This window comes from Bufo gargarizans, chromosome 5, assembly GCF_014858855.1.
Source record: "Bufo gargarizans isolate SCDJY-AF-19 chromosome 5, ASM1485885v1, whole genome shotgun sequence".
NCBI classification, from domain to species: domain Eukaryota; kingdom Metazoa; phylum Chordata; class Amphibia; order Anura; family Bufonidae; genus Bufo; species Bufo gargarizans.
In genome coordinates, this window is record NC_058084.1 from 209,656,707 (window position 1) to 209,683,024 (window position 26,318).

The following is a 26,318-nucleotide window of genomic DNA, read 5'->3' on the forward strand; positions in this document are numbered from 1 at the left end:
TAGACTGTTAGAATTTGTATTATGGCAAGAAAAGAGCAGCTAAGTAAAGAAAAACGAGTGGCCATCATTACTTTAAGAAATGAAGGTCAGTCAGTCCCAAAAATTGGGAAAACTTTGAAAGTGTCCCCAAGTGCAGTCACAAAAACCATCAAGTGCTACAAAGAAACTGACTCACATGCGGACCGCCCCAGGAAAGGAAGACCAAGAGTCACCTCTGCTGCGGAGGATAAGTTCATCCGAGTCGCAATCGCAGGTTAACAGCAGCTCAGATTAGAGACCAGGTCAATACCACACAGAGTTCTAGCAGCAGACACATCTCTAGAACAACTGTTAAGAGGAGACTGTGTGAATCAGGCCTTCATGGTAGAATATCTGCTAGGACAGTGTTTCCCAACCAGTGTGCCTCCAGATGTTGCAAAACTACAACTCCCAGCATGCCGGACAGCATTTGGCTGTGCGGGCATGCTGGGAGTTGTAGTTTTGTAACATCTGGAGGCACACTGGTTGGGAAACACTGTGCTAGGAAACCACTGCTAAGGACAGGCAACAAGCAGAAGAGACTTGTTTGGGCTAAAGAACATAAGGAAGGGACATTAGACCAGTGGAAATCTGTGCTTTGGTCTTATGAGTCCAAATTTGAGATCTTTGGTTCCAAACACCGTGTCTTTGTGTGACGCAGAAAAGGTGAACGGATGGACTCTACATGCCTGGTTCCCACCGTGAAGCATGGAGGAGGAGGTGTGATGGTGTGGGGGTGCTTTGCTGGTGACACTGTTGGGGATTTATTCTAAATTGAAGGCATACTGGAACAGCATGGCTACCACAGCATCTTGCAGCGGCATGCTATTCCATCCGATTTGCGTTTAGTTGGACCATCATTTATTTTTCAACAGGACAATGACCCCAAACACACCTCCAGGCTGTGTAAGGGCTCATTGACCATGAAGGAGAGTGATGGGGTGCTGCGCCAGATGACCTGGCCTCCACAGTCACCGGACCTGAACCCAATCGAGATGGTTTGGGGTGAGCTGGACCGCAGAGTAAAGGCAAAAAGGCCAACAAGTCCTAAGCATCTCTGGGAACTCCTTCAAGACTGTTTCTGGGAACTCCTTCAAGACCATTTCAGGTGACTACCTCTTGAAGCTCATCAAGAGAATGCCAAGAGTGTGCAAAGCAGTAATCAAAGCAAAAGGTGACTACTTTGAAGAACCTAGAATATGACATATTTTCAGTTGTTTCACACTTTTTTGTTATGTATATAATTCCACATGTGTTACTTCATAGTTTTGATGCCTTCAGTGTGAATCTACAATTTTCATAGTCATGAAAATAAAGAAAACTTTTGGTCTGTACTGTATATATTTGTTCAAAATAATTAGCAAAACATAAATTAAATTCCTTGAATTTGTTGGGAGGATGATTGTCAGCCTTCACCGTATGTGATACATAAAGAGCTGTCAATCACCACCCACTGGACCCCTGTATAGGAACAGAGTTAAATGCTACATTTCTGGCAACATGCAGCCTCTGCTAGAGGGGAGGGTAGGAGCTTATCGCATATGAATTTATTATTGAGTTCAGTATACAAACACTATGAAGCTCCTAAGCTCCCCCTAGTGGTGACTGAAGGCAGCCAGGATTTCATCATCTAAAGGGAATCTGTCATTATTTTTATGCTGTCCTATCTGAGGGCTGCATTAACTGATGGCAAGGACCCGAAATAGCACTCTGAATCACCTACTTTTTTAATCTTTTTTTTATTAATTTTTTATCCCTGGTGGGAGCTCCAGTGCGAACCAAGCACTGAAGTCAAAACACTCATAAGCTTTGGCTTCCTCCCATCCTTCTGTAGATGATTAACAGCTATGTTGTATATAGAAGAAAAGAAGCCAATCAGTGGAGGGGGCTGGGAATATCAGGTGGTGCTCATGAATATCGGGGCTCTCAAGTTCATACATTGTGTTGAGCAGTCCCCAGCACTGGCATAGCTCTACAGGTTCATGCACTAGTTAGAAGTTAGTGGAGATTTCAAGCATAATTTATTGTGACTTTCTGTTATAAAGTCACAATAAATGGGTGAGTGAGGCTCACACCTATTAAAATGTTGCAAATTTTTTGCACAAAAAGGTGCAGCTCTTTGGCACCAGAGAACTGCATAGTGGATTGATATTTGTGCCCCTGTGAGACCTTCTCCAGCTAACCCCATCTCCTTGAAGAACGCCAGACAGAGCCAATCACATCTGAGGAGTACAGCTCTCGAAAGGGCGCAGTTGTTATGTGTCTCAGCATCCAGACTCTACTAATCAACACTTCTAATTTGTCAAAAGTTTTATGAAATGGCAGTTTCTCTTCAAGGATATCGTGTTTCTACCACTTTCTACCCATCTGTTAACACATTGTGCCAACATGACAATTTCAGATTCTGTGAAACACTAACTGTATTGCAGGTCAGTCCGTTATAAGATGTACACAACGTAGTCCGTTGTTTTAATAAAGTCAATCTTCTTTTACTAGATCGTTGCTGTTCACCCTCAGTTTGGAAAATCTGCCTGTAAGCAATTTGTGACTGGAGGAAAAAAGGTAAGTTTGGGGTTTGTTGTGGATCAAGAATTACTTTTTTATTCAGCATATAAACGGTGCCCAGTGGATGATTTCAACCAAAAAGAACATTCGTTGGGTTAAATTTAATGACCAACAATCGTTTTAGCCGACCAATGACAGACCATTAAAAAGAAGTCAGCCGTTAAAATGTATTTGTATTTGTTCAGGAGCGAAAGATCTTTCTTTGAAAGAACGTGCCCAGAAAGATCTTTAATCCATCACCTGGTTTCATTAAACTTGTATGGACAGTTTAAACAATGGTAGCGGCCAATATGGACTGTATTGTATATTGTATATGTTCACCAAATGTTTGTTTGTTCAACCATCAACCAACTTCTGTCCAATGTGTATGGCCAACTTTAGAAGAGGTAAGTTTTTTTTTCTCCCTGGCTGTGACGCTCTCCGCTGTGATTGGATCGCGGCATAGCCAGGGAGAAGGAGACACCCATTGAGAAACCCTGGTGTCTCCTACTCCTTGTAACGATGCTCAGTATTAGCATACTGAGCGGGAAAACTACAGGGGGCACAGCGGGGCGTAGGAGTGATATTTTAAAAAATCAGGCAGGGTGGCAGCATCAGCGGTGGTTACCCCGCAAGTAAAGGTATTTATCTCCATTAATACAAAACCATGAAAGGTCCTCTTTAAGAATTATGGAGACCACTGTGCTCTTGATAACTTTCAGGGCAGCAGAAAGTTGTTTGTACCCTTCTCCAGATCTGTGCCTGCACACAATCCTGAGCTGTACAGGCAGTTCTCTCCTCTTCATGGTTTGGCTTTTGCTTTGATATGCATTGTCAGCTGTGAGACCTTAAGAGATGCAGTTGTCTTGCACTGTACAGTGGAATACCTTTTCCATTTCATCTGGGAGGACAACGATTAGCATGTTAACCAAGTTGACAAACATGCTAATAGCCCATTTAATGGTGCCATAACTGCCCTTTGTCAGACAGTGGGGCTGGTAAGACAGGTACAGAGTTTTGCTAAACACGTTATCTGTCCTTCTCTATACTGGAAGAAAAGGATTATGTTTCATGGGCGTAGAATGAAATGCAATTTTTTTATATACTGTACGTGTCTTAGAAATGACATTGTTACCAGGTTATATTTTAGTTTGGATGGTTGCCTTATTTTGTGTCACCAACACTAAAGGAAAGGAATGGCGGTCAGTTTTTTTACACTGGACACTTCCTTATTAATAAGTGTTCAAAAAATCAGAAATTTATATTGTAAAGACCATATTGTGAGGAGGATCGGATGTTGATGAATTTTAGTTCCTTTCAGTCGGTCATGAAGTCATAGCTTTTCTTCATTCTTAGAAAGGGTCTCAAGATGGTGTTAAAGGGGTTTTGTCATCACTGTACGTCGCAATAAAACCATCTCCCTAGAGATATGTGTTCTTGACAGTTGAAGTGCATGGTCTTGGTCCCATCTACCTAGTTGGCCGCATTCTTCAGAAAGTTGATGTTTCGTGATATACAGGTGGGTACCTAGGAGCAACGAGGGTGGTGCGATTGCATGTCATTGCTCCCTAAGGCTCCACTCACTGTTGGTCATGCTGCGCCACCACTACTGACTGACAGGGCCAGGCAGTGATTACACACTCACACCTGGCCCTGGAGTCTCATGGAAGTGCTTTCAGTGCACACACTGCCCTTACTGTTCTAAGGGGCTTATTTGTATATCGTAAAACATAAATTTTTTCAACAATGCGGGTACCTAGGAAGATATGATTAAGACCATGATGTTCAGGTTCATGATATTAAAACAGCTGATCGGCTGGGGTCCTGGGTGTCAGACCACCACCAATCAGATACTGATGGACCTATCCAGAGGATATTTAAATCTCGGAAAACCCTTTTAATATCTACCTTTCATCTGTTATCTGCATCTGATAGTGACTGTAAACAGTCCAACGTCAGATTAAATCTTTCACAGAACTGTTTTGCGGTCAGCATCCAGCACCGTCCATGCAGACAAGTAAATTATCATATCATTCTTGGCCAGCAGATCGTGCTGTCTAAACAGTACTATGCTGCCCAGAAACGGTGCCTCTGTATGAGGACAAGCTTGTCCACTGAATGAGCAACCAACTGTCTTTCACTCTGAAGGGGGCAACCTACATTGTGTATGAACACATTCAGGCAGAAAACGACACAGTTGAGAATTTTTCATTAAAACTCCAAAAATCCATATCCTTTAAAGGGAACCTCTCACCTGTATTTTGGGTGTAGAGCTGAGCACATGGGCTGCTAGATCGTCGCTAGCACATCCACAATATCCAGTCCCCATAGCTCTGTGTGCTTTTATTGTGTCAAAAAAACAACATTTTATAGATATGTAAATTAACCTTAGATGAGTCCTGTCTCCTCCATGCTTGAGAGATGAGTCCAGCATTCTCTGACCCTAAGCCCAGCCACGCCCACTGTGAAGGAGCCCAGCACCGCCCGCATCCTCCGAATCTTCTCCTTGCTCCCCGACGTCACAAAGCTAGAGCGCCGTCATTTTGTGATGCGCGAGCTAGCGTATACACAGTTCGTTCCCTGAGGCTGATGCCAGCACAGGGAAGGAACACTATGCCAACACTGTGCATGCACTAGCTCGCGCATCACAAGATTACGGCGCTCTAGCTTTGTGACGTCGTGGAGCAAGGAGGAGATTCGGAGGATGCGGGGCTGTGCTGGGCTCCTTCACAGTGGGTGTGATTGGGCTCCGGAAATGTTAGTAACAGCTCCTCGGGCTTCTTACGTGCCTCATTTGCATATGTATCAAATCGGGTTTTTTTAAACACAATTAAAGCACACAGAGCTATGGGGACTGGGTATTGTGGATGTGCTAGTGGCCATCTAGCAACCCATGTCCTCAGCTCTATACACAAAATCCCGGTGACAGGTTCCCTTTAAATGCTTTCTTTTTTGTTATTTGTTAAAATGGAAAAGGGCTGTCTATCTTCTATTAAGTGATGGCCTATCATGATAGGCCACTAGTAGCGAAAAAATATGGGTGGACAGCACTCCTTGGTAATGATGTATTGGGTGCTCGTCTCCAGGAGGGGTGGTAAAAAGCCCCTAGTAGAACAACTTGTAGATATCCAGAAAAATAAAAAACGGAGACAGCACGTCCAAAAAGGTGCAAAAAGTGGAATTTATTCCGGATGCAACGTTTCGGCTGCGTGTTAGCCTTTTTCAAGCAGTAGCTGATCAGCAGGAGTCCAACAACCTGCCCCTGCTGCTCAGCTGTTCCTCAACAGCTCCAGGACCAGACAGATTTGTATATTTTGTAGTGGACTGCAGCGCTTCAATTAACGGTGCTGGAGGTTTTGCCGAACAGCTGATCGTTGGAGGTGCGAGGTGTCTGATCCCGGATGATGTGTTAGTCCTATCCAGAGGATATTTAAATCTCGGAAAACCCTTTTAATATCTACCTTTCGCCTCTCATGACAGTAGAAGCAGTATAGGCAGTGGGGGGCACTCTATATCTGACCACTAATGGACAGCGAATAAAACTAATGACTAATGGACAGTAAATAAAACTATTTATTCTAAATTGGATAAGACTAGGAAATATGTAGATAAGAAATCGAAAAAAGGTACAGATATGTCCTCAAAAGAATAGCAGCATAAACACTTTAAAATATGATCTTTACATCTTTACATATGATGGCATGTGTCATTCACTCTCTTATGTCTCTCTGTATAAATCCTCAACGATCCTCTGTGATTTTGGTTGAGCCACTTACCAGTATACATTTTTACTCTCATGATAATAGGCTATCACTACATGGACAAACTCTTTAAGATCAGAAGTGGACTGGCCATAGACCCTACAGGGAAATTTCCCAGTGGGCGGATGACCAGGGGGCCGCCCGCGCCCTCCAGACAGCCGCTGGCCAGGTACATAATGATCAGATACTCTCAGCATTAATTAATGCTAGGAGCATCAGGTGCTTATACATCTGACCAACGGCCGCAGGTACCCTCTTGAATTCAAATCTATCACCATCTTCAGAATGGTGATAATGTAGTATTTTGTGCTGCACTGTGGTATCTGCTTTTTCTGGGGCTGGTATTCTGTGCTGCATTATGGTATTGCAGACCCGCTGCAGCATCTCTTCCCTTTTTAATTTTTTTATACAATCTTTTCTAAACAGACTGTAAGGCCCCTTTCACACGGGCGAGTATTCCGCACGGATGTGATGCGTAAGTTGAACGCGTTGCATCCGCACTGAATCAGGACCCATTCATTTCTATGGGGCTGTGCACACGAGCAGTGATTTTCACGCATCACTTGTGCGTTGCGTGAAAATCACAGCATGCTCTATATTGTGTGTTTTCCACGCAACGGAGGCCCCATAGAAGTGAATGGGGCTGCGTGAAAATCGCAAGCAGTGTGGATGCGATGCAATTTTCACGCACGGTTGCTAGGAGACGATTGGGATGGAGACCCGATCATTATTATTTTCCCTTATAACATGGTTATAAGGGAAAATAATAGCATTCTGAATACAGAATGCATAGTACAATAGCACTGAAGGGGTTAAAAAAAAATACAAATACTTTAACTCACCTTAATCCACTTGCTCGCGCAGCCCGGCATCTCTTCGGTCTGTCTCCTGTGCTGTGTGCAGGAAAAGGACCTGTGGTGACGTCACTCCGGTCATCACATGATCCATCACCATGGTAAAAGATCATGTGATGGACCATGTGATGACCGGAGTGACGTCACCACAGGTCCTCTTCCTGCACACAGCACAGAAGACAGACAGAAAAGATGCCGGGCTGCGCAAGCAAGTGGATTAAGGTGAGTTAAATTTTATTTTTTTTTTTTTTTTTTTTTTTTAACCCCTTCAGCGCTATTGTACTATGCATTCTGTATTCGGAATGCTATTATTTTCCCTTTATAATCATGTTATAAGGGGAAATAATACAGTCTACAGAACACCGATCCCAAGCCCGAACTTCTGTGAAGAAGTTTGGGTTTGGGTAGAAAACATGCCGATTTTTCTCACGCGCGTGAAAGAGGCCTAAGTTTGTAAGTTAACTGCCCAGTCATACATCCATCCAACTATGTCTTAACCTTCCTTGGACATTAGTACAGTGGTCCCTCAAGTTGCAATATTAATTGGTTCGAGGATGTCCATTGTATGTTGAAACCATTGTAATATGTTTATTTTTTCTTTTATGTGTATATACATTTTTTTGTATTTTATTTTTTGGTGCGGATCCGTCATGGATCTGCACAAACACTTCCGTTCAGATAATACAACCGCCTGCATCCGTTCAGAATGGATCAGTTTATATTATCTTTAAAGGGTTTCTACCATCAGAATTACTGTTATGTAGCTGACTGACATTAACGATGCGCTAATGTCAGCACTACATAACAGTGTGTTTTTTAAATTTCTCCCTGCAGCCGTTCTGATAAAATAAGCACTTTTATAATATGCTAATGAGCCTCTAGGTGCTATGTGGGCGTAGAATCAGCACCTAGAGGCTCCGTCTACTCGCCCTTTATCCCGCCCAGGTCCCCCGTTCTGACTGCCCTACCCCTCTTGATTGATGTCACGGTTCGAAGCATCACTGATGAAATCCCGCGCCTGCGCAGTTCTGCGCCGTTCACTTCTGTATTCTGCGCAGGTGCAGTGAGTGAATGATGCGCTCCTGGTGCCGTATTCCTCACTGCGCCTGCGCCGACTACGTCACAGTGAGGAAGCCAGCATCAGGAGAGTGGCCTTCACACGAGCGAATACGGATCCATCCCCATTGACTTACATTGTGTGTCAGGACGGATCCATTTGCCTCCGCTTCATCCAGAGCGGAATGGAGGCAAACTGAGCCAAACTGATGCATTCTGAGCGGATCCTTATCCATTCAGAATGCATTACGGCAAAACTGATCCGTTTTGGACCGCTTGTGAGAGCCCTGGATCTCACAAACGGAAAGTCAAAATGCCAGTGTGAAAGTAGCCTAATTCATATAAAACGAGTCCTTATATAGAAGTCAGGAATAGCTGCTAACTAGCAACTAATACAGTTATTTCACCAGAGAAATGACCTTGATTGGGTGGATCTGAGTCTGAGACATTGTTTGTTGAGTCTAGATTCAACTTACGATGGGTCAGAAAAGACCATTGTATGTTGAAAATATTGTATCCTGAGGCCATTGTATCTTGAGGACTGTACTTCATTTCTTTAGTTTTATTATTTGGGATTCTTATATTGGCAGCATTCAATTTTAATTTTTCCTTGTTAAAATGGGGTTCCAGACTAATTTTCAAATTTCTTTATCAAGAATGCTTTAAAAAAGAATAAAAACTGAAATAATTCATCACCATTTCCCCGACGCTCCCATTCCCAGGTTCCTAGGTCTACCACAGGTTTCTACTTCCTGGTCTCTTGCAACAAGGACATGTAATTCTACAGACAATAACGGGTTGCTATGGTGGCTCCCTACGAACGTTGATTGGCTGCAGTGGCCACATGTCCTCCACCAGAGCAGGAAATAGAAACTGGCAAGTGACAGAGCTGGAGCTGCAAAGGGAATGGTGATGTAGTATTACTACTGTTTTTCTAAAGCAGTCTTGGCGGTTTTAAAACGACCCCTTTAAAGCAGTTATCCAATCTTAAAAAAAGCCCCCCCATATGCCGGGGCCCCCCAATCTAAATATATATACCCGGGTCCCCACTCCCTGCACCGCTCCTGACCGCCACTGCTGTTCTGGTGTCGGGGAAGGGGGCAGCCAATGGCAGACTGGGATGAACCTCCCTAGCATCGCGGGTGACTCGAGGGAGGCTCATCCACTTCACCGCCTGCCATTGGCTGTTCCCCCTCCAGACACCGTATGTTTTCATCTGTGCACGGGGAAAAGCAGCAGCGGTGGTGCGGGGACTAGGAGCGGCGCAGGGAGCGGGCACCTGGGTAAGTATATTCAGTATTGGGGGGGCTTTTTTTAGGATTGATAACCCCTTTAACTATTCTAAATATTCTGTCCATGTCACCCCCAATTTCATTTATGAGACCCAGTTCTCTATAATATATAGATTTTTGACTGAAAAAAAAAATAAATTCTGACAATATTTGGAGCTGGTTACTGCATGGATGCTCTTTTTAAAGTTAAAGGATGGACCTGTATAGTTCTGGTGGAGGATAGGCCACCAACCTGAAATTCCCAGAGAACCTCTTTAAATGACCTCTGTTAATTGTTTCTCTGCCATTTTTGTTAATGGAGTGTTGTACCTGAGCTCATGCAATCTATTCTTATATGTGTGCTGTTTGTGTTGTGTTGTATTACTTTCAGCAATCTGTCATCCATATATATGCGCTTGTGTAAAATTGGTTTTACATTAAATATAATAGGATATTTCCAACGCCACTGTAAATCATACCACTTCAAACCTGGCTTAAAACGTTGATAAATCTATTCTTTGTACCTAGTGTTGATGAAGTGCCTGAAATGTAACATATGGTTCGTGGCTTAGGGTGTTTGACAAGAGGAACCAGGCGAAAAGATCTTAAATTATATGTGTTAAGCAAAACTCATATCTTAAAGAAAACAGGAAAATATGTTAAAACTCTGAAATCAAGTGAGATAAAATACAGCTTATAGTGAGGTGTGTAAATGTGGCATAAGAAAGAAGATGACAAGATAAGTAGGATCTTAAATCAGCATGTAACCTTGTCCAAGGGCAGTTTACTTTACAAGCGTTTACAGCATTAGGCATCATATACCAGCAATAAATGAATGCTAGTCAGCCGAACCCTCTATAGATGGCCATTACCAGCCCCCGTTATCCCTGCAGGGCCCAGGAAGTGGTCTGGAATCCCCACTCCTTCATCTTATTCTCTTTATACTTTTATGTGTGGACGTACTCACGCCCTGGAGTCTTGCAGTGTGTTTGGCGCACACGCAGTACATGGCTGGAGGCCAGTGGGCAGATGGAATCTCTCTCAGCTTCTGACCAGCCATCTCTAGTGATCTATAAAAATGCACCAGGTGCTTTGCATCACATTTACTAACCGTTTTACACTCTTTTCTAAGCATTTTACTCCTCGTCCGTCAAGGGGCGGGGATTCACATGAAAGGGGCGTGACTTTGCTGGCAAAGGGGCGTGGCCTAAATGCAGCTCAGTGCACCAAAAATGTGCCAGAATTTTATCACATATTTTGGAGTGAAAGTACACCAACTTGTAGGTGGAATAAACTTAGACTCAACAGATTTTTGGAGCATACATGTTAAAATAGCATAAATGTGGAGCAGGATTTATGATACAGCAAATTTTCTAAGGTCTGTGCCACCAAATAGCCAATTTTGTCTTGTTAAAACTGTGATTTGTATTTTTATAAAGTGCAAAGTACAACACTATTAGTAAATCTGCCCCACTGTGTGAAAAGAGCTTTCAAGTGCCCTTGTTGGCAAGTTTGACCCCCCCTTCCTTCCCTCACCAAACTGCTGTTATACAATCGCCTGTGCCATATGCATATCTGCCAGGCAGTTGCATAACTAGAACTAACCCACACTCATGCAGCTAGTCAAGACCACTCCTGGCAGCCGCTCCATCCGTTTCCTACACACATATTCTTTGTAATGTCACTGTATGTAATGTAATTTTATAATGCTATTGCAGGGGCCCTGACAATAAATCTTTTAGTCCTCCTACCAGACTGGAGGAGTTCCTTCTGACTTCGGGCCCCGTGACAGCCACTTCCCTTGCTTCCACTATGGCTACACCCTTGCTTCTAGGTGTTTCTCCAGCAAGAAAGTATCCTCCAATTTGAGGGTGACTATCTCTCCTTGGACAGAGCGCCTTAAAGGGGTTGTCCGGGATCAAACTTCTTTTTTTTTAAAACAGCTTACTCACTGTTCCTAGCCGAGTCTATGTTCCCCAGATGTTTTTAGGTAGCTTTTATACTGCAGCATGGCTCCTACAGTCCCCAACAGATTGTTTACATATCTATTTATCTGTGCGATCACTTCCTGCCGCACTGCACTGTGGATCCCAGCGCAGAGCGGCATCTCCCGAATTCTACATTCTAACATTGCGTTCCTGCACCCGCCCCCCTCATACATATTCATGAATCATGCACATGACATGGGAGGAGTTTTTAATGCTAACTAGCATAGTGATCTGCCTCCATTCATTATAACGCTCCATGCTCGGTGACGTCACCGGACAGGAGGGGCGGGGCTTAGTGTGATGTCGGCCGGCCTAGTTACCGCCCCTCTATCCACTCTGCATAATTACTTAGGCTGCCAGTGATGTCACCAGGCTCCCTGAGCAGCGGAAGAGAAGGCTTTGCTCGCCTGCAAGGGACCCGGTACATCACTGAGAACAAGAAAACTGTCACTTTCGGCCAAGAATTTACTTGATGAAAACGAGACTTGAGAAATATGTGCAAATGGTAGTACATGCATATTTGTAATGTGTAAGGCAGTCTAGTACTATTAGACCAATGTCCCCAATCCTGGACAACCCCTTTAATTGGAGTGAGGTGGCTTATAGGCCATACATGCTTCTCTGGAATTCTGGGAAGAAAGGGATATAAATGAGCTCCTAACAAGCTCTGCCCCTAGTGCCAAAAGATGTAAGGCAGCTATCCTATAAGTCAATGTTCGACCCTTTAACTAGGCCTTGAGACAGGACTTGGATAATAAATAAGCCAGCACCTCATCTGCAGACAGCTGTTTCAGGGTGATTGCTCCTCATCAGTGCAGAGCAGAGAATATTTGCTTAATTGGAGGTAGAGCTTGTTAAGAGCTCCCTTTCTTCCTAGAATTCCAGGGGATGTATGTATGATCTATAAGCCTTCTCATGCCGATTAAATCGCTCTCCCCAAGGAGAGATAGTAACCAGGGGTCAAGTCCTGGAAAAAAAAGTGTGGGAACTCACCCAAATGCCTCCGCGTGACGTCACGGTGCGCGGCGTACGCAAAGGGCAGGGGAGGTTGGGAGGAGGAGCAAGCAAGTACCGTATTTTTCGCCCTATAAGATGCACCGGCCCATAAGACGCACCTAGGTTTTAGAGGAGGATAATAGGAAACAATATTTTTGCCTGTAGAAATGCCCCTCCAATATGCTGCACACACCGCCTGTAGAAATGCCCCCCAATACGCTGCACACACCGCCTGTAGAAATGCCCCCCAATATGCTGCACACACCACCTGTAGAAATGCCCCCCAATACGCTGCACACCCCACCTGTATTAATCATTGCCCCCTGTCCCCCAAAATGCTGCACACCCCACATGTTTTAATCATTGCCCCCCAATATGCTGCAACCACCCCCCCTGCTAGAAGCCAGCCAGCAATTAATATAATCTAATGAGCGCTGTGTACTGTGGAAAATCCACGCGTGCGCAGTGTCAGGGTAAGGAGATTTTTTACATGTCGAAACAGACTGTGAAATCTCATTAACCCGAACGGCGCATGCGTAGCTGGGTGCACGAGCGGTATTCTCGCGCGCACCCAGGAATCGGCGCGCACTGTATCTTGACTACACTAAGTTCCTGGTCGCCCGTTCTACTGCGCAAGCGCAGAGGCGCACACCCACCGACACACCCCCGGAAGTCACGTGGGGTAAGGTTTTCTTTCAGGGTAAGGTTTTTTCTCAGAACACCGGTGTTCTGCCAGATTTCTATAGCTTGCCGAAAGTCTATAGCAGAAGTGACGTGGTGCGCTGCGCAAGCGCACAAGCGTACTTCAGCGAAGCATTCCTGCAGCCTCCACTGCAGTAGTTCGCACACCGCGCGTGCGCAGACTTAAAGGGACACTGACAGGGCCAATAAGCATATTGAGGTATATATATGGCATTACAGGTCTTATAATGGGTATTACAATCATCTAAGTATCCCCCCTGTCCACATTATACATACAGTAAACTTAAGTTTTATAACCTGCTCCAACGGTCTTCAATCTGCCCAAGGGGCGGCGTTTCACCTCTCTTGCGCCCAGCCAGCCTCCCCCAACTGCCGCTTTGAAGCGCCGCCCAGCTCATGAATATTCAGTTTGCTAGGCGGCTTCTGCGGTCCCCGCTCTGAAGCGCTGCGCTTAACAGTGCCCGGCGCATGCGCCGCATCTTGTGAAGTCCGGTACAGTAAGCGCCGCCCAGCTCATCAATATTCACTTTGCTGGGCGGCGCTTACTGTCCCCGACTTAACAAGATCCGGCGCATGCGCTATAGACTTTCGGCAGAACACCGGCCCAGAACGGGAACGGCGTTCCTGCTGTGAAAAAAGTGCAGGAACGCCGTTCCCACCCGTTCCCCCTCGACTCGACCCCTGATAGTAACCCCCAAATGACTTGGGCCTCTCAACCAATTAAGCCAGTACTCTCTGCTCTGAACTGATGAGGGGAAATCACCTGGAATCAGCCGTCTGCAGATGGGGTGCTGGCTTATTTAGTATTTGAGTCATGTCTCAAGGCCTATTTAAAGGGTCGAACAATATCATTCACTGTACCCAGCAAAGATGTCAGTCAAACCTTGATGTGAGAGATTGCTGTCAAGATCAGCACAAAAGAAATGACTTACCATCACTTATAAAGTAATTTACATGAGACACACAGTGCTGGCACACACAAATATGTTCAGAAATGTCTCTTTAGTAGTGTTGATTGAGCACAAAAGTGCTCAGGTGCTCGAGTAGAACACCTCGGGAGGCTCGGGTGCTCTACCGAGCACAATGGAAGTCAATGGGAGAACCCAAGCATTAAACCAGGTACCCCCTGCTCTGAAGAGGGGAGGGTGTCTGGTTCACAGGAAAAGGTCAGAAATTGATGGAAACACCACTGAAATAGTTCGGAAACAGCATGCGGAGGATGTCTGGATGCATCTTGAACTCCCAGGTCATTGCTGGGAACAATGTTGTCCAAGTAGTACGCCACTTTTACAGACTGACAATAATATGCACAAAACCGAAGATAAAATTTGATTTTAGAGGAAAAATTGTTAGGAAACATTCTTTCCTGTATATTTAGGCTACTTTCACACTAGCGTTGTTTGAATCCAGCGTTCAATTCCGACACCGGAACTGCCCGCCGGATCATTTGAATCCTGATCAGGATTTTGATCACAATGAAAAAATGCATTGGAAAAAACGGATCCGCCATTTATGGTCTCTAACTTTTTTTCACCTTTTTCAGGTTTAACATGCAAAAGCCGGATCCGGTTTGACGGAACACAATCCGTTTGACGGATCCTGCATTAATGCAAGTCAATGGGAAAAAGGCCAGATCTGGCGTTCAGTCAAAGTGTTCCGGATTTTTGGCCCGAGGTAAAAATACAACATGCTACGGTTTTCTGAAAAGCCTGATCAGTCAAAAAAGACTGAACTGAAGACATCCTGATGCATCCTGAACGGGTTAATCTCCATTCAGAATGCATTAGGATAAATCTGATCAGTTCTTTTCCGGCTTTGAGCCCCTAGGACGGAACTCCGCGCCGGAAAAGAAAAACGCTAGTGTGAAAGTACCCTAAAACATTAAGGGCGAGTGTCTGCTGCTGAGCTGACCATCGAAAAAATTATGGTTGAGGGCCTGCTCCTGAGCTGACCATTGAAACAATTATGGTTGAGGGCCTGCTGCTGAGCTGACCATGGAAAAAACATATGGTTGAGTGCCTGCTGCTGAGCTGACCATGGAACAAATTATGGTTGAGGGCCTGCTGCTGAGCTGACACTTTAAAACATTAGGAGCGAGGGCAGCCTAATAAGCATGTTGATATGATGGAGGAGGAGGAGGACAAGAAAAGGAAGATTGAACCATATACCCTAATTTGTGGTAGAAGGGGTGCATGGGAATACAGTGTATTCAATACACCATAAAACCCACATTTAATATGCCTTTATGTTCAGCCGCTTTCCTCTGGTGGAGTAGAGAAGTCAGGCGCAATCCAGGCCTTGTTCATTATGATAAGCGTCAACCTGTCAACATTTTCAGTTGACAGTCGGATGCGCTTATCAGTTATTATGCCCCCAGCAGCACTAAATTTCTGCTCTGACAAAACTCTGGCAGCAGGGCAGGCCAGCTCCTCCAAAGCGTAGAGCGCCAGTTTGTGTCACGTGTCCAGCTTGGACACCCAATAGTTGTAAGGCACAGAGGGATTATTGAGGACGCTGACACGGTCTGCTATGTACTCCTTCACCATCTTCCAAATCTTTTCTCTCTTTGTGACACTAGGCCGCGCATCAGAGTGATGTTGCTTGCGGGGTGTCATGAAACTGTCCCAGGCCTTGGAGAGTGTTGCCTTGCCTCTGTTGGAACTGCTGTGTGTTCCCCTCGTCTCCCCTCCTCGGTTGCCCAAGGAACTACGTACTCTGCTGCCAGCGTTTTCAGCTGGAAATTTTGGGAGCAATTTTTCCACAAGGACATTCTTGTATTGCACTATTTTGCTCGTCCTCTCCACCACAGGAATGAGAGATGAGAAGTTCTCTTTGTAGCGGGGGTCGAGAAGGGTGAACAACCAGTAATTGGTGTTGGCCAAAATGCATATAACGTGAGGGTCACGGGAAAGGCACCTTAACATAAAGTCAGCAATGTGTGCCAGAGTCCCAACAGACAAGACTTTGCTGTCCTCATCAGGAGGATGACTCTCAATCTCCTCCTCCTCTTCGGCCCATCCACGCTGAACAGATGGAATAAACCTGCTGTGAGTACTACGCTCTGTAGCGGAGGCAACCGTCTCCTGCCTCTCCTCCTCCTTATCCAATTTGCACTGAGAAGACAAACGGAGGGTCTGTCTATCACCCTGTGTACTGTCTTCCTCCATTTCTACCTCTTCCACATTCAAAGCTCCTCCTTCATTGTGAGCAGCGAGTGTTTCAGTAGACACAGAAGTGTGATTCTTACCAGTAGTTCAGGCAAATTGGGGTAAGTTTCGAGAAACCGCTGAACCACTAAGTTTAACATGTGGGCTAGGCATGGCCGAGCTCTAAAGCCACCACCAAGTTACGGCCATTTTCAGACACAACCATGCCTGGTTCTAGGTTGAGTGGCGAGAGCCACAGCTCAGTCTGGTCCATCATACCCTGCCACATCTCTGCGGCGGTGTGCTGTTTGTCACCTAAACATATTAGTTTAAGCACGGCCTGTTGCCGCTTCCCCACTGCAGTGCTACACTGCTTCCAGCTACTGACTGATGGCTGACTGGTGCTGCAAGATGATAATTCAGAGGAGGAGGTGGAGGAGAAGAGGGGGGTTTCAGCCACTAATGTAGGTGGTGGCAGAAATCCTGATGGAAGTAGGGCCCGCAATCCTTGGCATCGGTAGCACCTGTGCCATCCCAAGGTACGACTCGCTCCCGGCCTCCACAACGTTCACCCAGTGTGCCGTCAGGGAAATGTCGTTTTTCTGGCCACAAGCACTTTTCCATGTGTCAGTCATTAAGTGGACCTTCCCAATTACTGTGTTGGTCAGGGCATGGGTGATGTTACGGTACACATGCTGGTGTAAGGCGGGGATGGCACACAAGGAAAAATAGTGGCGGCCGGGCACTGAGTAACGAGGGACAGCCGCCGCCATCAGTGTCCACAAGCCTAAATGGCAACATTTCCGGGGCCAGCAATTTGGAAAGGTGCGCATTTAGTGCTATGGCCTGTGGGTGGGTGGCTGGGTATTTGTGCTTTCGTTCAAAGGCCTCGGGTATGGACATCTGTACGCTGCTCTGGGACACAGTAGTGGATGTGCTAGCTGATGGTGCTTGCGAAGGTCCAGGTGCAGGGCGGGAGGCATCCGGGCCTGCATCTATGACAGAGGATTGGCCAGCATGTAACACAGGGGAAGAGGAGGCAGTGGTGTGACCCGCAGACACTGATTGTGGACCCAGGCATTCGGCCCACCTATTAGGGTGCTTTGATGCCATGTGGCAGATCATGCTGGTGGTGAGGTTGCTAGTGTTCACGCTCCTGCTCATTTTGGTACGGCACAGGTTGCAAATGCCAATTCTTTTATCGTCCGCACTTTCCTCTAAAAATCACCAGACTTTGGAACACCTAGCCCTTGGCAAGGGAGATTGCCGCAAGGGGGTGCTCCAGGGAACAGTTGTGGGCCTGTTTGGTGTGGCCGGCCTTCTCCAATTTGCCACCCCACTGCCTCTTCCAGCCTGTTGCGGTGCTACGGATCCCTCCCCATCTGTACTGCTGTCCTCACTCGGCTTGCCACCTTCCCAGGTTGGGTCAGTGATTTCATTGTCCACCACCTCCTCTTCTACTTCCTCTCTTTGGTCATCCTCCTGACTTGTTGACCTAACAACAACCTCACTTATTGACAACTGTGTCTCATCCTCATCATCAACCTATTGAGACACTAATTGCCGTTGACTTATTGGCAATTGTCTCTCATCATCATCGTCCACCTCGTGAAACACTAATTGCCGTTCCCCACCGTCATATTCTCGTGACTGTGGATGCTCAAGAGTTTGGGCACCAGTGCACATGATCTCCTCATTTCCCTCTTCAAGCGGGCTATCGCAGATTATATTGCTGTCTGCAGAGGCCAAACAATTGCAAGCTACAAGTTGTGCTAAAAATATATATTGCTGCCAGATACAACAATAGGCCTTAAAAGGACTTTTGGGTCTCTAACAATTGCATGCAATTTAGCGCAGTTTGCGGTTATAATATATATTGCTGCCAGACACAACAATAGTCCTTTAAAGGACTTTTGGATTTCTAACACCAACCCTGCCTAACCCAAAAATAAAATTCAATTCCCTACACTATCTTACCCTTCCTCAGCACAGCTCTCCTTGACTAAGACTGGCCGAACTACGTGTCATCTGGTGCTTTATAGCACCCGATGACGCGTTCCGGCCAGCCAATCACTGTATTGCCAGTAACCAACATGTCTACGGCATTACAGTGAGTGGCAGTTTTTACCTGCACGTTTATTAGCTGCGTAGCAGCCAACAAACTTGCGGGGAGGAGACTCGAGCATGGCGCTCAAGCACACGCGATATTCGGCCGAAAACACCGCAATGTGCTAGTGTTCGGCCGAGCATGCTCGATCATCACTACTCTGTAGCTCTTATGTTGTGGTGATCACCATTTTGGAGTTCAATAAACTGCCGCCATTCTACGTTTAAGAGGGAATAGGAGAAAATAGGCCACACTTATCAATACTAATGGTAATGGCATTGTTGCAGTTTTTCTTTTTCCAAAATAGTAAGAAATGAAAGCTGTACTGTTTGATGTTGTGGGCAGCAAAGCTTTTTTTTCTGCAAGGTAGTTCTGATAAATGAGTCCCTCATTGCGTTGTATGACATGTCAACCAGTTATGTCATATGGTCCCATTAATGGGATCTAGGAGTAAGGGCTTCCACCATTGTCCTTAGTGAAAGGTTACCCCACCCAATTACTAGTAGTTATGTTGAAAATATCACCATGTAGCCATGGGTGCTGAGGTCCATTTGTTCTGGGCATTAGTTAGTGACAATATCTTCTGGACCACCATTGATCTGATCTCCTTACAGGTCCAGTAGACAGTTATACAGCGTTAGGAAAACTACTTTGAATTTTTGCTAAGAGCTATAAAAAAGTTTTTATATACCAATATGTTTATAAATTTTTTTAATGAAGGTGATGAATGTGTAATTGATTGCTCTGGGTTTTTGTGTATTATAGCCTCAAAAATACAAAGTCAGATAAAAAGAGTTCCTCAGTACTGTCATAAAGTATTTTAGTTATAAGAGTGAAAAAATATCACGTAGCATTTCTGTTACTAGTGTAAGATTAATATAAGACATCATAACTTTAGATATGTTTATCTTCAGTGTAATTAAGGCTACTTTCACACTAGCGTTCGATCGGATCCGTTCTGAACGGATCCGATCATAATAATGCAGACGGAGGCTCCGTTCAGAACGGATCCGTCTGCATTATTTTTAGCATATAACAGCTAAGTGTGAAAATAGCCTCGTACGGATCCGTCCAGACTTTCAATGTAAAGTCAATGGGGGACGGATCCGCCTGAAGATTGAGCCATATTGTGGCATCTTCAAACGGATCCGTCCCCATTGACTTACATTGTAAGTCTGGACGGATCTGCACGGATCCGCACGCCTCCGCACGGCCAGGCGGACACCCGAACGCTGCAAGCAGCGTTCAGCTGTCCGCCTGTCCGTGCGGAGGCGAGCGGAGCTGAGGCTGAACGCCGCCAGACTGATGCAGTCTGAGCGGATCCGCTCCATTCAGACTGCATCAGGGCTGGACGGCTGCGTTCGGGTCCGCTCGTGAGCTCCTTCAAACGGAGCTCACGAGCGGACCGACGAACGCTAGTGTGAAAGTAGCCTAAGCTGTTTTCTCAATTTATAGTCTATATACGACTGTATGAGTAATTCAGTTCCGAAAATTAAATTCTGAAAAGATAGAAGCTCTAAAAAATGAAAGGTGGAATCTGATTGGTTACTATGGGCAGCAAAGCCAGTTCTTTAGACCAGTTTTTAGAAATTTACCCCCATAATTGTTGAATGAAATAACAATACACTGTAGTTATTTTACTTTGCAGACTTCTTGACATATTGAGGCTTTTTATTTCCAAGCTGTCCCTTTAAGAGCGGCCTGTGCCTTGTTTTCCGAACAATGCGGGTGAAGTATTTTATGGCACGCAGAGACTCGAAATACCAGAGAAGAAATACACAATGTTTTAGAAACTTAGAAATGTCAGTGTGTAAATGCTTTTGGAATTACATGCCATGGAATGGACTGATTTAGCTTGACCTGTTTAAAGCTACAAGCAAAATACATTTCCTTTCTGTAATTATTATGAACAGTGTGTGCATGAGCATTAGTGGGTCAAAAAGATAGCATAGAAAGTCAGAAAAATAAGCCATTGTTCCTGCTGCTGTTCTTTATTATTAGTAAAAGTCAATAGATTGTTGGTTGAACATGGTAGAAGAACCAACTGGATGTTTTAAAACTTCACACATTTATTTTCCACAGTTGGAACGTATAGGATGTTGGCAAGGGTTACTCGTTTCAGGTGTCTTGAGTGTGTAGATGAGGGATAACTCTATATTTGACCACTATATGACTTGTTTCCTGTACTTTCCGTTGTCAGTTCTCCCTAAACTAGTGGACAGACATTAGCTGCTGTGATGTCTCCTATACACAGCACCCAGAGGAGATCCTGCTCCTCTATCACTCTGTAGCCCACCCTTAAAAGCAGCAGTGGCATGAAAGACAGAGACTAGCTGCTGTGATGTCTCCCAGTATACATCACACAGAGGAGATCCTGCTCCTCTATCACTGTAGCACACCCTCAAAAACAGCAGTGGCTTGAAAGACATTATAGAGCAGTGATGAGCAGTATAGTTGTGAATTCAGCACTGGGGTGAGATAGTGCCTGTGTCTCCCTCAAGCATAGACATTTATGGGCTAGCTTCTATGGACATTGGCGTCCACACATTCACACTACAGTAACTTGATTCCTGTCCACTTTGGACAATTACTACCATGTTAAAAGGGTTCCCTACTAGTAAGCTGATCACAAACGTCCCCTTTCTGGGGTTCCGCAGCAGTCTTGCAGTAAGTATTAAATGTTTTATTTAGCACCGCCATAGGGCAAATGACGCATTACACATTGTCCATTTGAGTCAATGGCTTATCTGTGTAATGCAGGACAAGTCCTCCAGAGCAGACAGACTTAGGCTACTTTCACACCCCAGTTGTTAAGTCCAGAAGGATGTTTTAGCAGGGTACAACCTGCCAGATCTCCCTGTATCCGGCATTGCTGTAAGCTACAGTGTTGCCGTCCGACCCCATTAACTATAATGTGGACCTGCAGAGACCTGGCTGCAACCAGGCAAACATGGTAAGGATCGGACGGACAAATTCCGCTGCGCGCATATTTGCCGGGTTGCGTCTGGTTCTCCGCCAGTCTCCATTATAGTTAATGATGCCGGACAGCCTTGCTGTAGCTTCTGGCAATTCTGGATGCAGAGAGGTCTGGCAGGATGTAACAAGCTGTCTGAAGGGTTGTGCAGATTTCCACAACTCGGGTGTCTACATTTTTCAGACTTCCTCGAAAAGGGGGCAGAGCCTCATGAGAATGAGCTTTGGTCTAAGCTACAGCATTTTGCTACAAAATTTTTACCACAATTCTGGTGTAAAATTCTCAAAACAAGCCTTGGTATAGAACTAGACAAATGTGTATCTCTACACATTTATCAATCAGCCTGAGCATCTGTGAGAAATCTGGTGCAGGTCTAGAAAGCCTTAGTTTATGCCATTTATAGCATTAGTGGACCTCTCTTTGTAACCATTCTCCACTCTGGTCGGTCAAAAATGAGAACCTTAAGAGAGACCCCCCACCCCCTCCAATTCAGTAATTTACTAGGTACTTGAAACTTGGCTTTCTAAACCAGACAAGACCGTTACCAACTGTCGACCGAGCGTGTAGAGCGTCAAGGCGGGCTTTTATGGTGAATAAAAAGGAAGAAGGACATCCCTATGCCTCCTCATTGGCCTACTTACTGATGGTCTTGCTGAAGCATACAATAACGACTCCACATCAATATGCATACTCATAAACTAAAGGTATATTTATGTTAGTTTTATGCTGTAAAAAGTGCACTATAATATATGATGGAAAGTGAGTCCCCATTATTATACAAACCGGATTCCAAAAAAGTTGGGACACTAAACAAATTGTGAATAAAAACTGAATGCAATGATGTGGAGATGGCAAATGTCAATATTTTATTTGTAATAGAACGTAGATGACAGATCAAACGTTTAAACTGAGTAAATGTATCATTTTAAACGAAAAATACGTTGATTCAAATTTTCACGGTGTCAACAAATCCCCAAAAAGTTGGGACAAGTAGCAATAAGAGGCTGGAAAAAGTAAATTTGAGCATAACGAAGAGCTGGAAGACCAATTAACACTAATTAGGTCAATTGACAACATGATTGGGTATAAAAAGAGCTTCTCAGAGTGGCAGTGTCTCTCAGAAGCCAAGATGGGTAGAGGATCACCAATTCCCACAATGTTGCGCAGAAAGATAGTGGAGCAATATCAGAAAGGTGTTACCCAGCGAAAAATTGCAAAGACTTTGCATCTATCATCATCAACTGTGCATAACATCATCCGAAGATTCAGAGAATCTGGAACAATCTCTGTGCGTAAGGGTCAAGGCCGTAAAACCATACTGGATGCCCGTGATCTCCGGGCCCTTAAACGACACTGCACCACAAACAGGAATGCTACTGTAAAGGAAATCACATAATGGGCTCAGGAATACTTCCAGAAACCATTGTCAGTGAACACAATCCACCGTGCCATCCGCCGTTGCCAGCTGAAACTCTACAGTGCAAAGAAGAAGCCATTTCTAAGCAAGATCCACAAGCTCAGGCGTTTTCACTGGGCCAGGGATCATTTAAAATGGAGTGTGGCAAAATGGAAGACTGTTCTGTGGTCAGACGAGTCACGATTCGAAGTTCTTTTTGGAAATCTGGGACACCATGTCATCCGGACCAAAGAGGACAAGGACAACCCAAGTTGTTATTTTTTTATTTTATTTAAACGCTGTTCATCCGGGGGGGTTAGGTTAAATGTTATTTTTATACAGACGATTTTTACGGACCATATGCCCAATGGCTCTAAGACTTTGGAGACACTAAGCAGGTATCCTAAAACTGCGGCCCTCCAGATGTTGTAAAACTACAACTCCCACCATGCCCTGCTGATGGCTTTAGATTGTCTGGGCATGCTGGGAGTTATAGTTTTACAACATCTGGAGGGCCGCAGTTTGAGGATGTCTGCACTAAAACTAATATTTTTTAGGGAAAAAAAAATTGTTTCCGTGTCTCCAAAGTCTGAGAGACATAGTTTTTTATGTTCTCTAGGGGACTGTTGGAGATTTGCACATGGCATTATATGGCTTGAGGACTTGATCAGAGAGATCAACTCCTCCCATATACCGATTGTAGTCGACGATACAATCGGGCTTGAGGACCGTTGCCGCGGTACCTCGCACAGAAACGGGGGGGGGGGGGGGGGGCTGTTACCGTGGATTGTGGACAGCATAAGGACATCCCTCTTGTCCTTATACCTGACCAGCAACAGGTTTACACTGGTAATGGCACGGGTCTCACCCCTTGGGATAGGTACCTGGAGGGGGTGGGCAGGGAGGTCGCGTTGATTTTTCCGCACAGTCCCACAAGCGAACGTGGATCTGGCGGCAAGGGACCTGAACAAGGGAATGCTAGTATAAAAGTTATCCACGTAAAGGTGGTAACCCTTATCTAGCAGTGGGTACATAAGGTCCCACACGAGTTTCCCGCTAACACCCAGAGTGGGGGGACATTCTGGGGGCTGAATACGGTAATCTCGCCCCTCGTACACACTAAATTTGTAAGTGTACCCTGAGGTACTCTGACAAATTTTGTATAGCTTCACGCCATACCTTGCCCGCTTTGTGGGAATGTATTGGCGGAAACTGAGTCTTCCCTTAAACGCAACGAGAGACTCATCAACCGCGACCTCCCTTCCAGGTACGTAGGCCTGCTCAAATTTGGCCCTGAAGTGATCGATGACCGGCCGTATCTTATACAGACGGTCATGGGCAGGATCACCTCTGGGGGGACATGCTGCATTATCGGAATAATGCAGACATTTCCAGATGACCTCAAACCGGGGACGTGTCATGACCATACTGTAGAGTGGGGTCTGGTAGAGGATGTCCCCACTCTATGCCTGACATGCCGGTTTTTGCACTAGACCCATGTGCAGCACGAGGCCCCAAAATGTCCTCATCTCGGCTGCACTGACCAGCGTCCAGCCACCGGGTCTAGCCCCCACTGTGGGAATCTGGATTCCTGGATTGCCAGCGAAATCCGGAATCTCGGGCTCAAAGTCCACTGGGGGACACCAGCTAAGTTCATCGGCAGGGGGCTCCGGTGGGCTTATTTGGTGGACCTGGAAACCAGTACGAACCCCAGGGCGGCTCGTACTAGGGTGGGCCACAGGATCCCTAGCATGTGGGGCCCCTGGCTCCGCCTGGCGGCGTCTCGGCCGCCTTGGGGGCTCATCGTCATCAGATGATGATGAGGAGGATGCGGATGACAAAAGGAACATGGGGTCATCCTTATCCTCACTGGGGCTCTCGGAGTCGGAGGCAATCTGGGCGTATGCCTCCTCTGCCAATAACATCCGTCGGGCCATGGGTATGTGTGTGCGTGTGTATGTGCGTGTGTGTGGGGGCACGGGTGTTCGCGTACTAAAAAGTCCAAGCAAAAAAATGAGTTCAAACTTGCTGATCAGCAGTACAACGCTGATCAGCGGTGGGGCGGGCAATGCGCTAACAGTGGCCGGACGCTAAGAGTGCCGGCCAGTCAGCGCACGCAGAAAAAAAAAAGTGTTGGTGGGGGGCAAGTGGCAGGGGGGGGTCTAGGATCTGAAAGCTGAAAGTTTAGATAAAAGTGCTTTTTTTTCCCTAACTAACTTTTCCCTTCTATCCCTGCCTAATGGTGCCTCTCCCTCACTGACCCTAACCTACCTGGAGGGCGATGGGTGCAGGAGGGTGATGGATGCCGATTAGGGGGACTCAGGAGCTGGTGCTGCAGGGTGCTCGTGCAGAACAGGAAGAGGAGGGGAGAGAGGAGCGCAGGAAGTTTGAATCTCGCGCCTCTCTCCCATGCACCAATCAGCACCCTGGACAGCAGCATTCAGCACCAGGGCCAGCACCGCCTTTTCAAATCTTCGGACAAATCTTCGGACTGGTGGTGTATAATCACTCCACCGATCGCTGTCTTTTTCCGGTTCATCGGGTCACCAGAGACCTGAATTGACCGGAAATGCAGCAAACCGCAGGTCTGAATTGACCTGCAGTTTTCTGTGATCGCCGATACGGGGAGGGGGTCAAATGACCCCCCCCCCCCCCGGCGTTGTTACAGGATGCCGGCTGAATGATTTCAGCCGGCATCCTGTTCCGATTAACCCCCGCGGCGCCGGAATCGCGATTTAAAGCCATGACGTACCGGTACGTCATGGGTCCTTAAGGACTCAAGAAACATGCCATACCGGTACGTCATGTGTCCCTAAGGGGTTTTAATAATGAAGAGTTTGACGCGTTTTGGGGTATTAAAACAAGACACCCCTTCTTCAGAGCAGAGTAACATGTTGCTGACCATTCTACAGGCTACCTCGACGAGGGAGGGCAGGGTTGCAAGTGCCTTGAGTTTATCTTGCACCAACCTCCCTGGTGAAGATAGTAACCATCAATTTTCTACATCTTAACTGTATTTTGACACAGGAGGACCTGACTGCGGATACCATTGCCAATGTGTGACCTGCTCCTCTTCTACATTATTTACATATCGGTGTGTTTTTCCATCTCGCATTCCTCTATTATTAGTTTGTCCCTATAGCTTATCTTTACTTTCACATGGGATACTTACCTATATTATCATCCAACTTGATGCAGTCACATAGAATATTCTGTGGAGTTTTGCGATCTGTTTGTGGTTTCTGGAGCCCAATGATTTTTTCTTCTTTCCTATGGTACTATTTTACACGGTCCCACACTTTGCGGTGGGTTCCGCCTGACCTGGGGGTACAGATGTAGTAGAGTTAACACCCATGCTGTAGCTGCCTATTCCTTTGTTCTACTTACTAAATGCTGAGTAGTGGTGTCATTTGGCGCTCCATTCTCTCTCCCTTTCCTTCTTCCGATTTTTCCATCCATCCACCTTTTTCCAGTTCCCTCTTCCTTTCCTCCTGCCCTCCCCCTT

The 26,318-nt window shown here is 45.8% G+C and overlaps 1 protein-coding gene across 1 annotated transcript in view; it reads left to right on the forward strand.

The window, feature by feature from the left end:
* The window catches only part of VPS41 (VPS41 subunit of HOPS complex), a 234,039-nt gene that overhangs the window by 102,653 nt on the left and 105,068 nt on the right, over positions 1–26,318 (forward strand). The window contains exon 7 of the mRNA XM_044293996.1: positions 2,515–2,580. Within this exon, the coding sequence (XP_044149931.1) occupies positions 2,515–2,580 (66 nt within the window). The remainder of the gene's footprint in view (positions 1–2,514; positions 2,581–26,318) is intronic.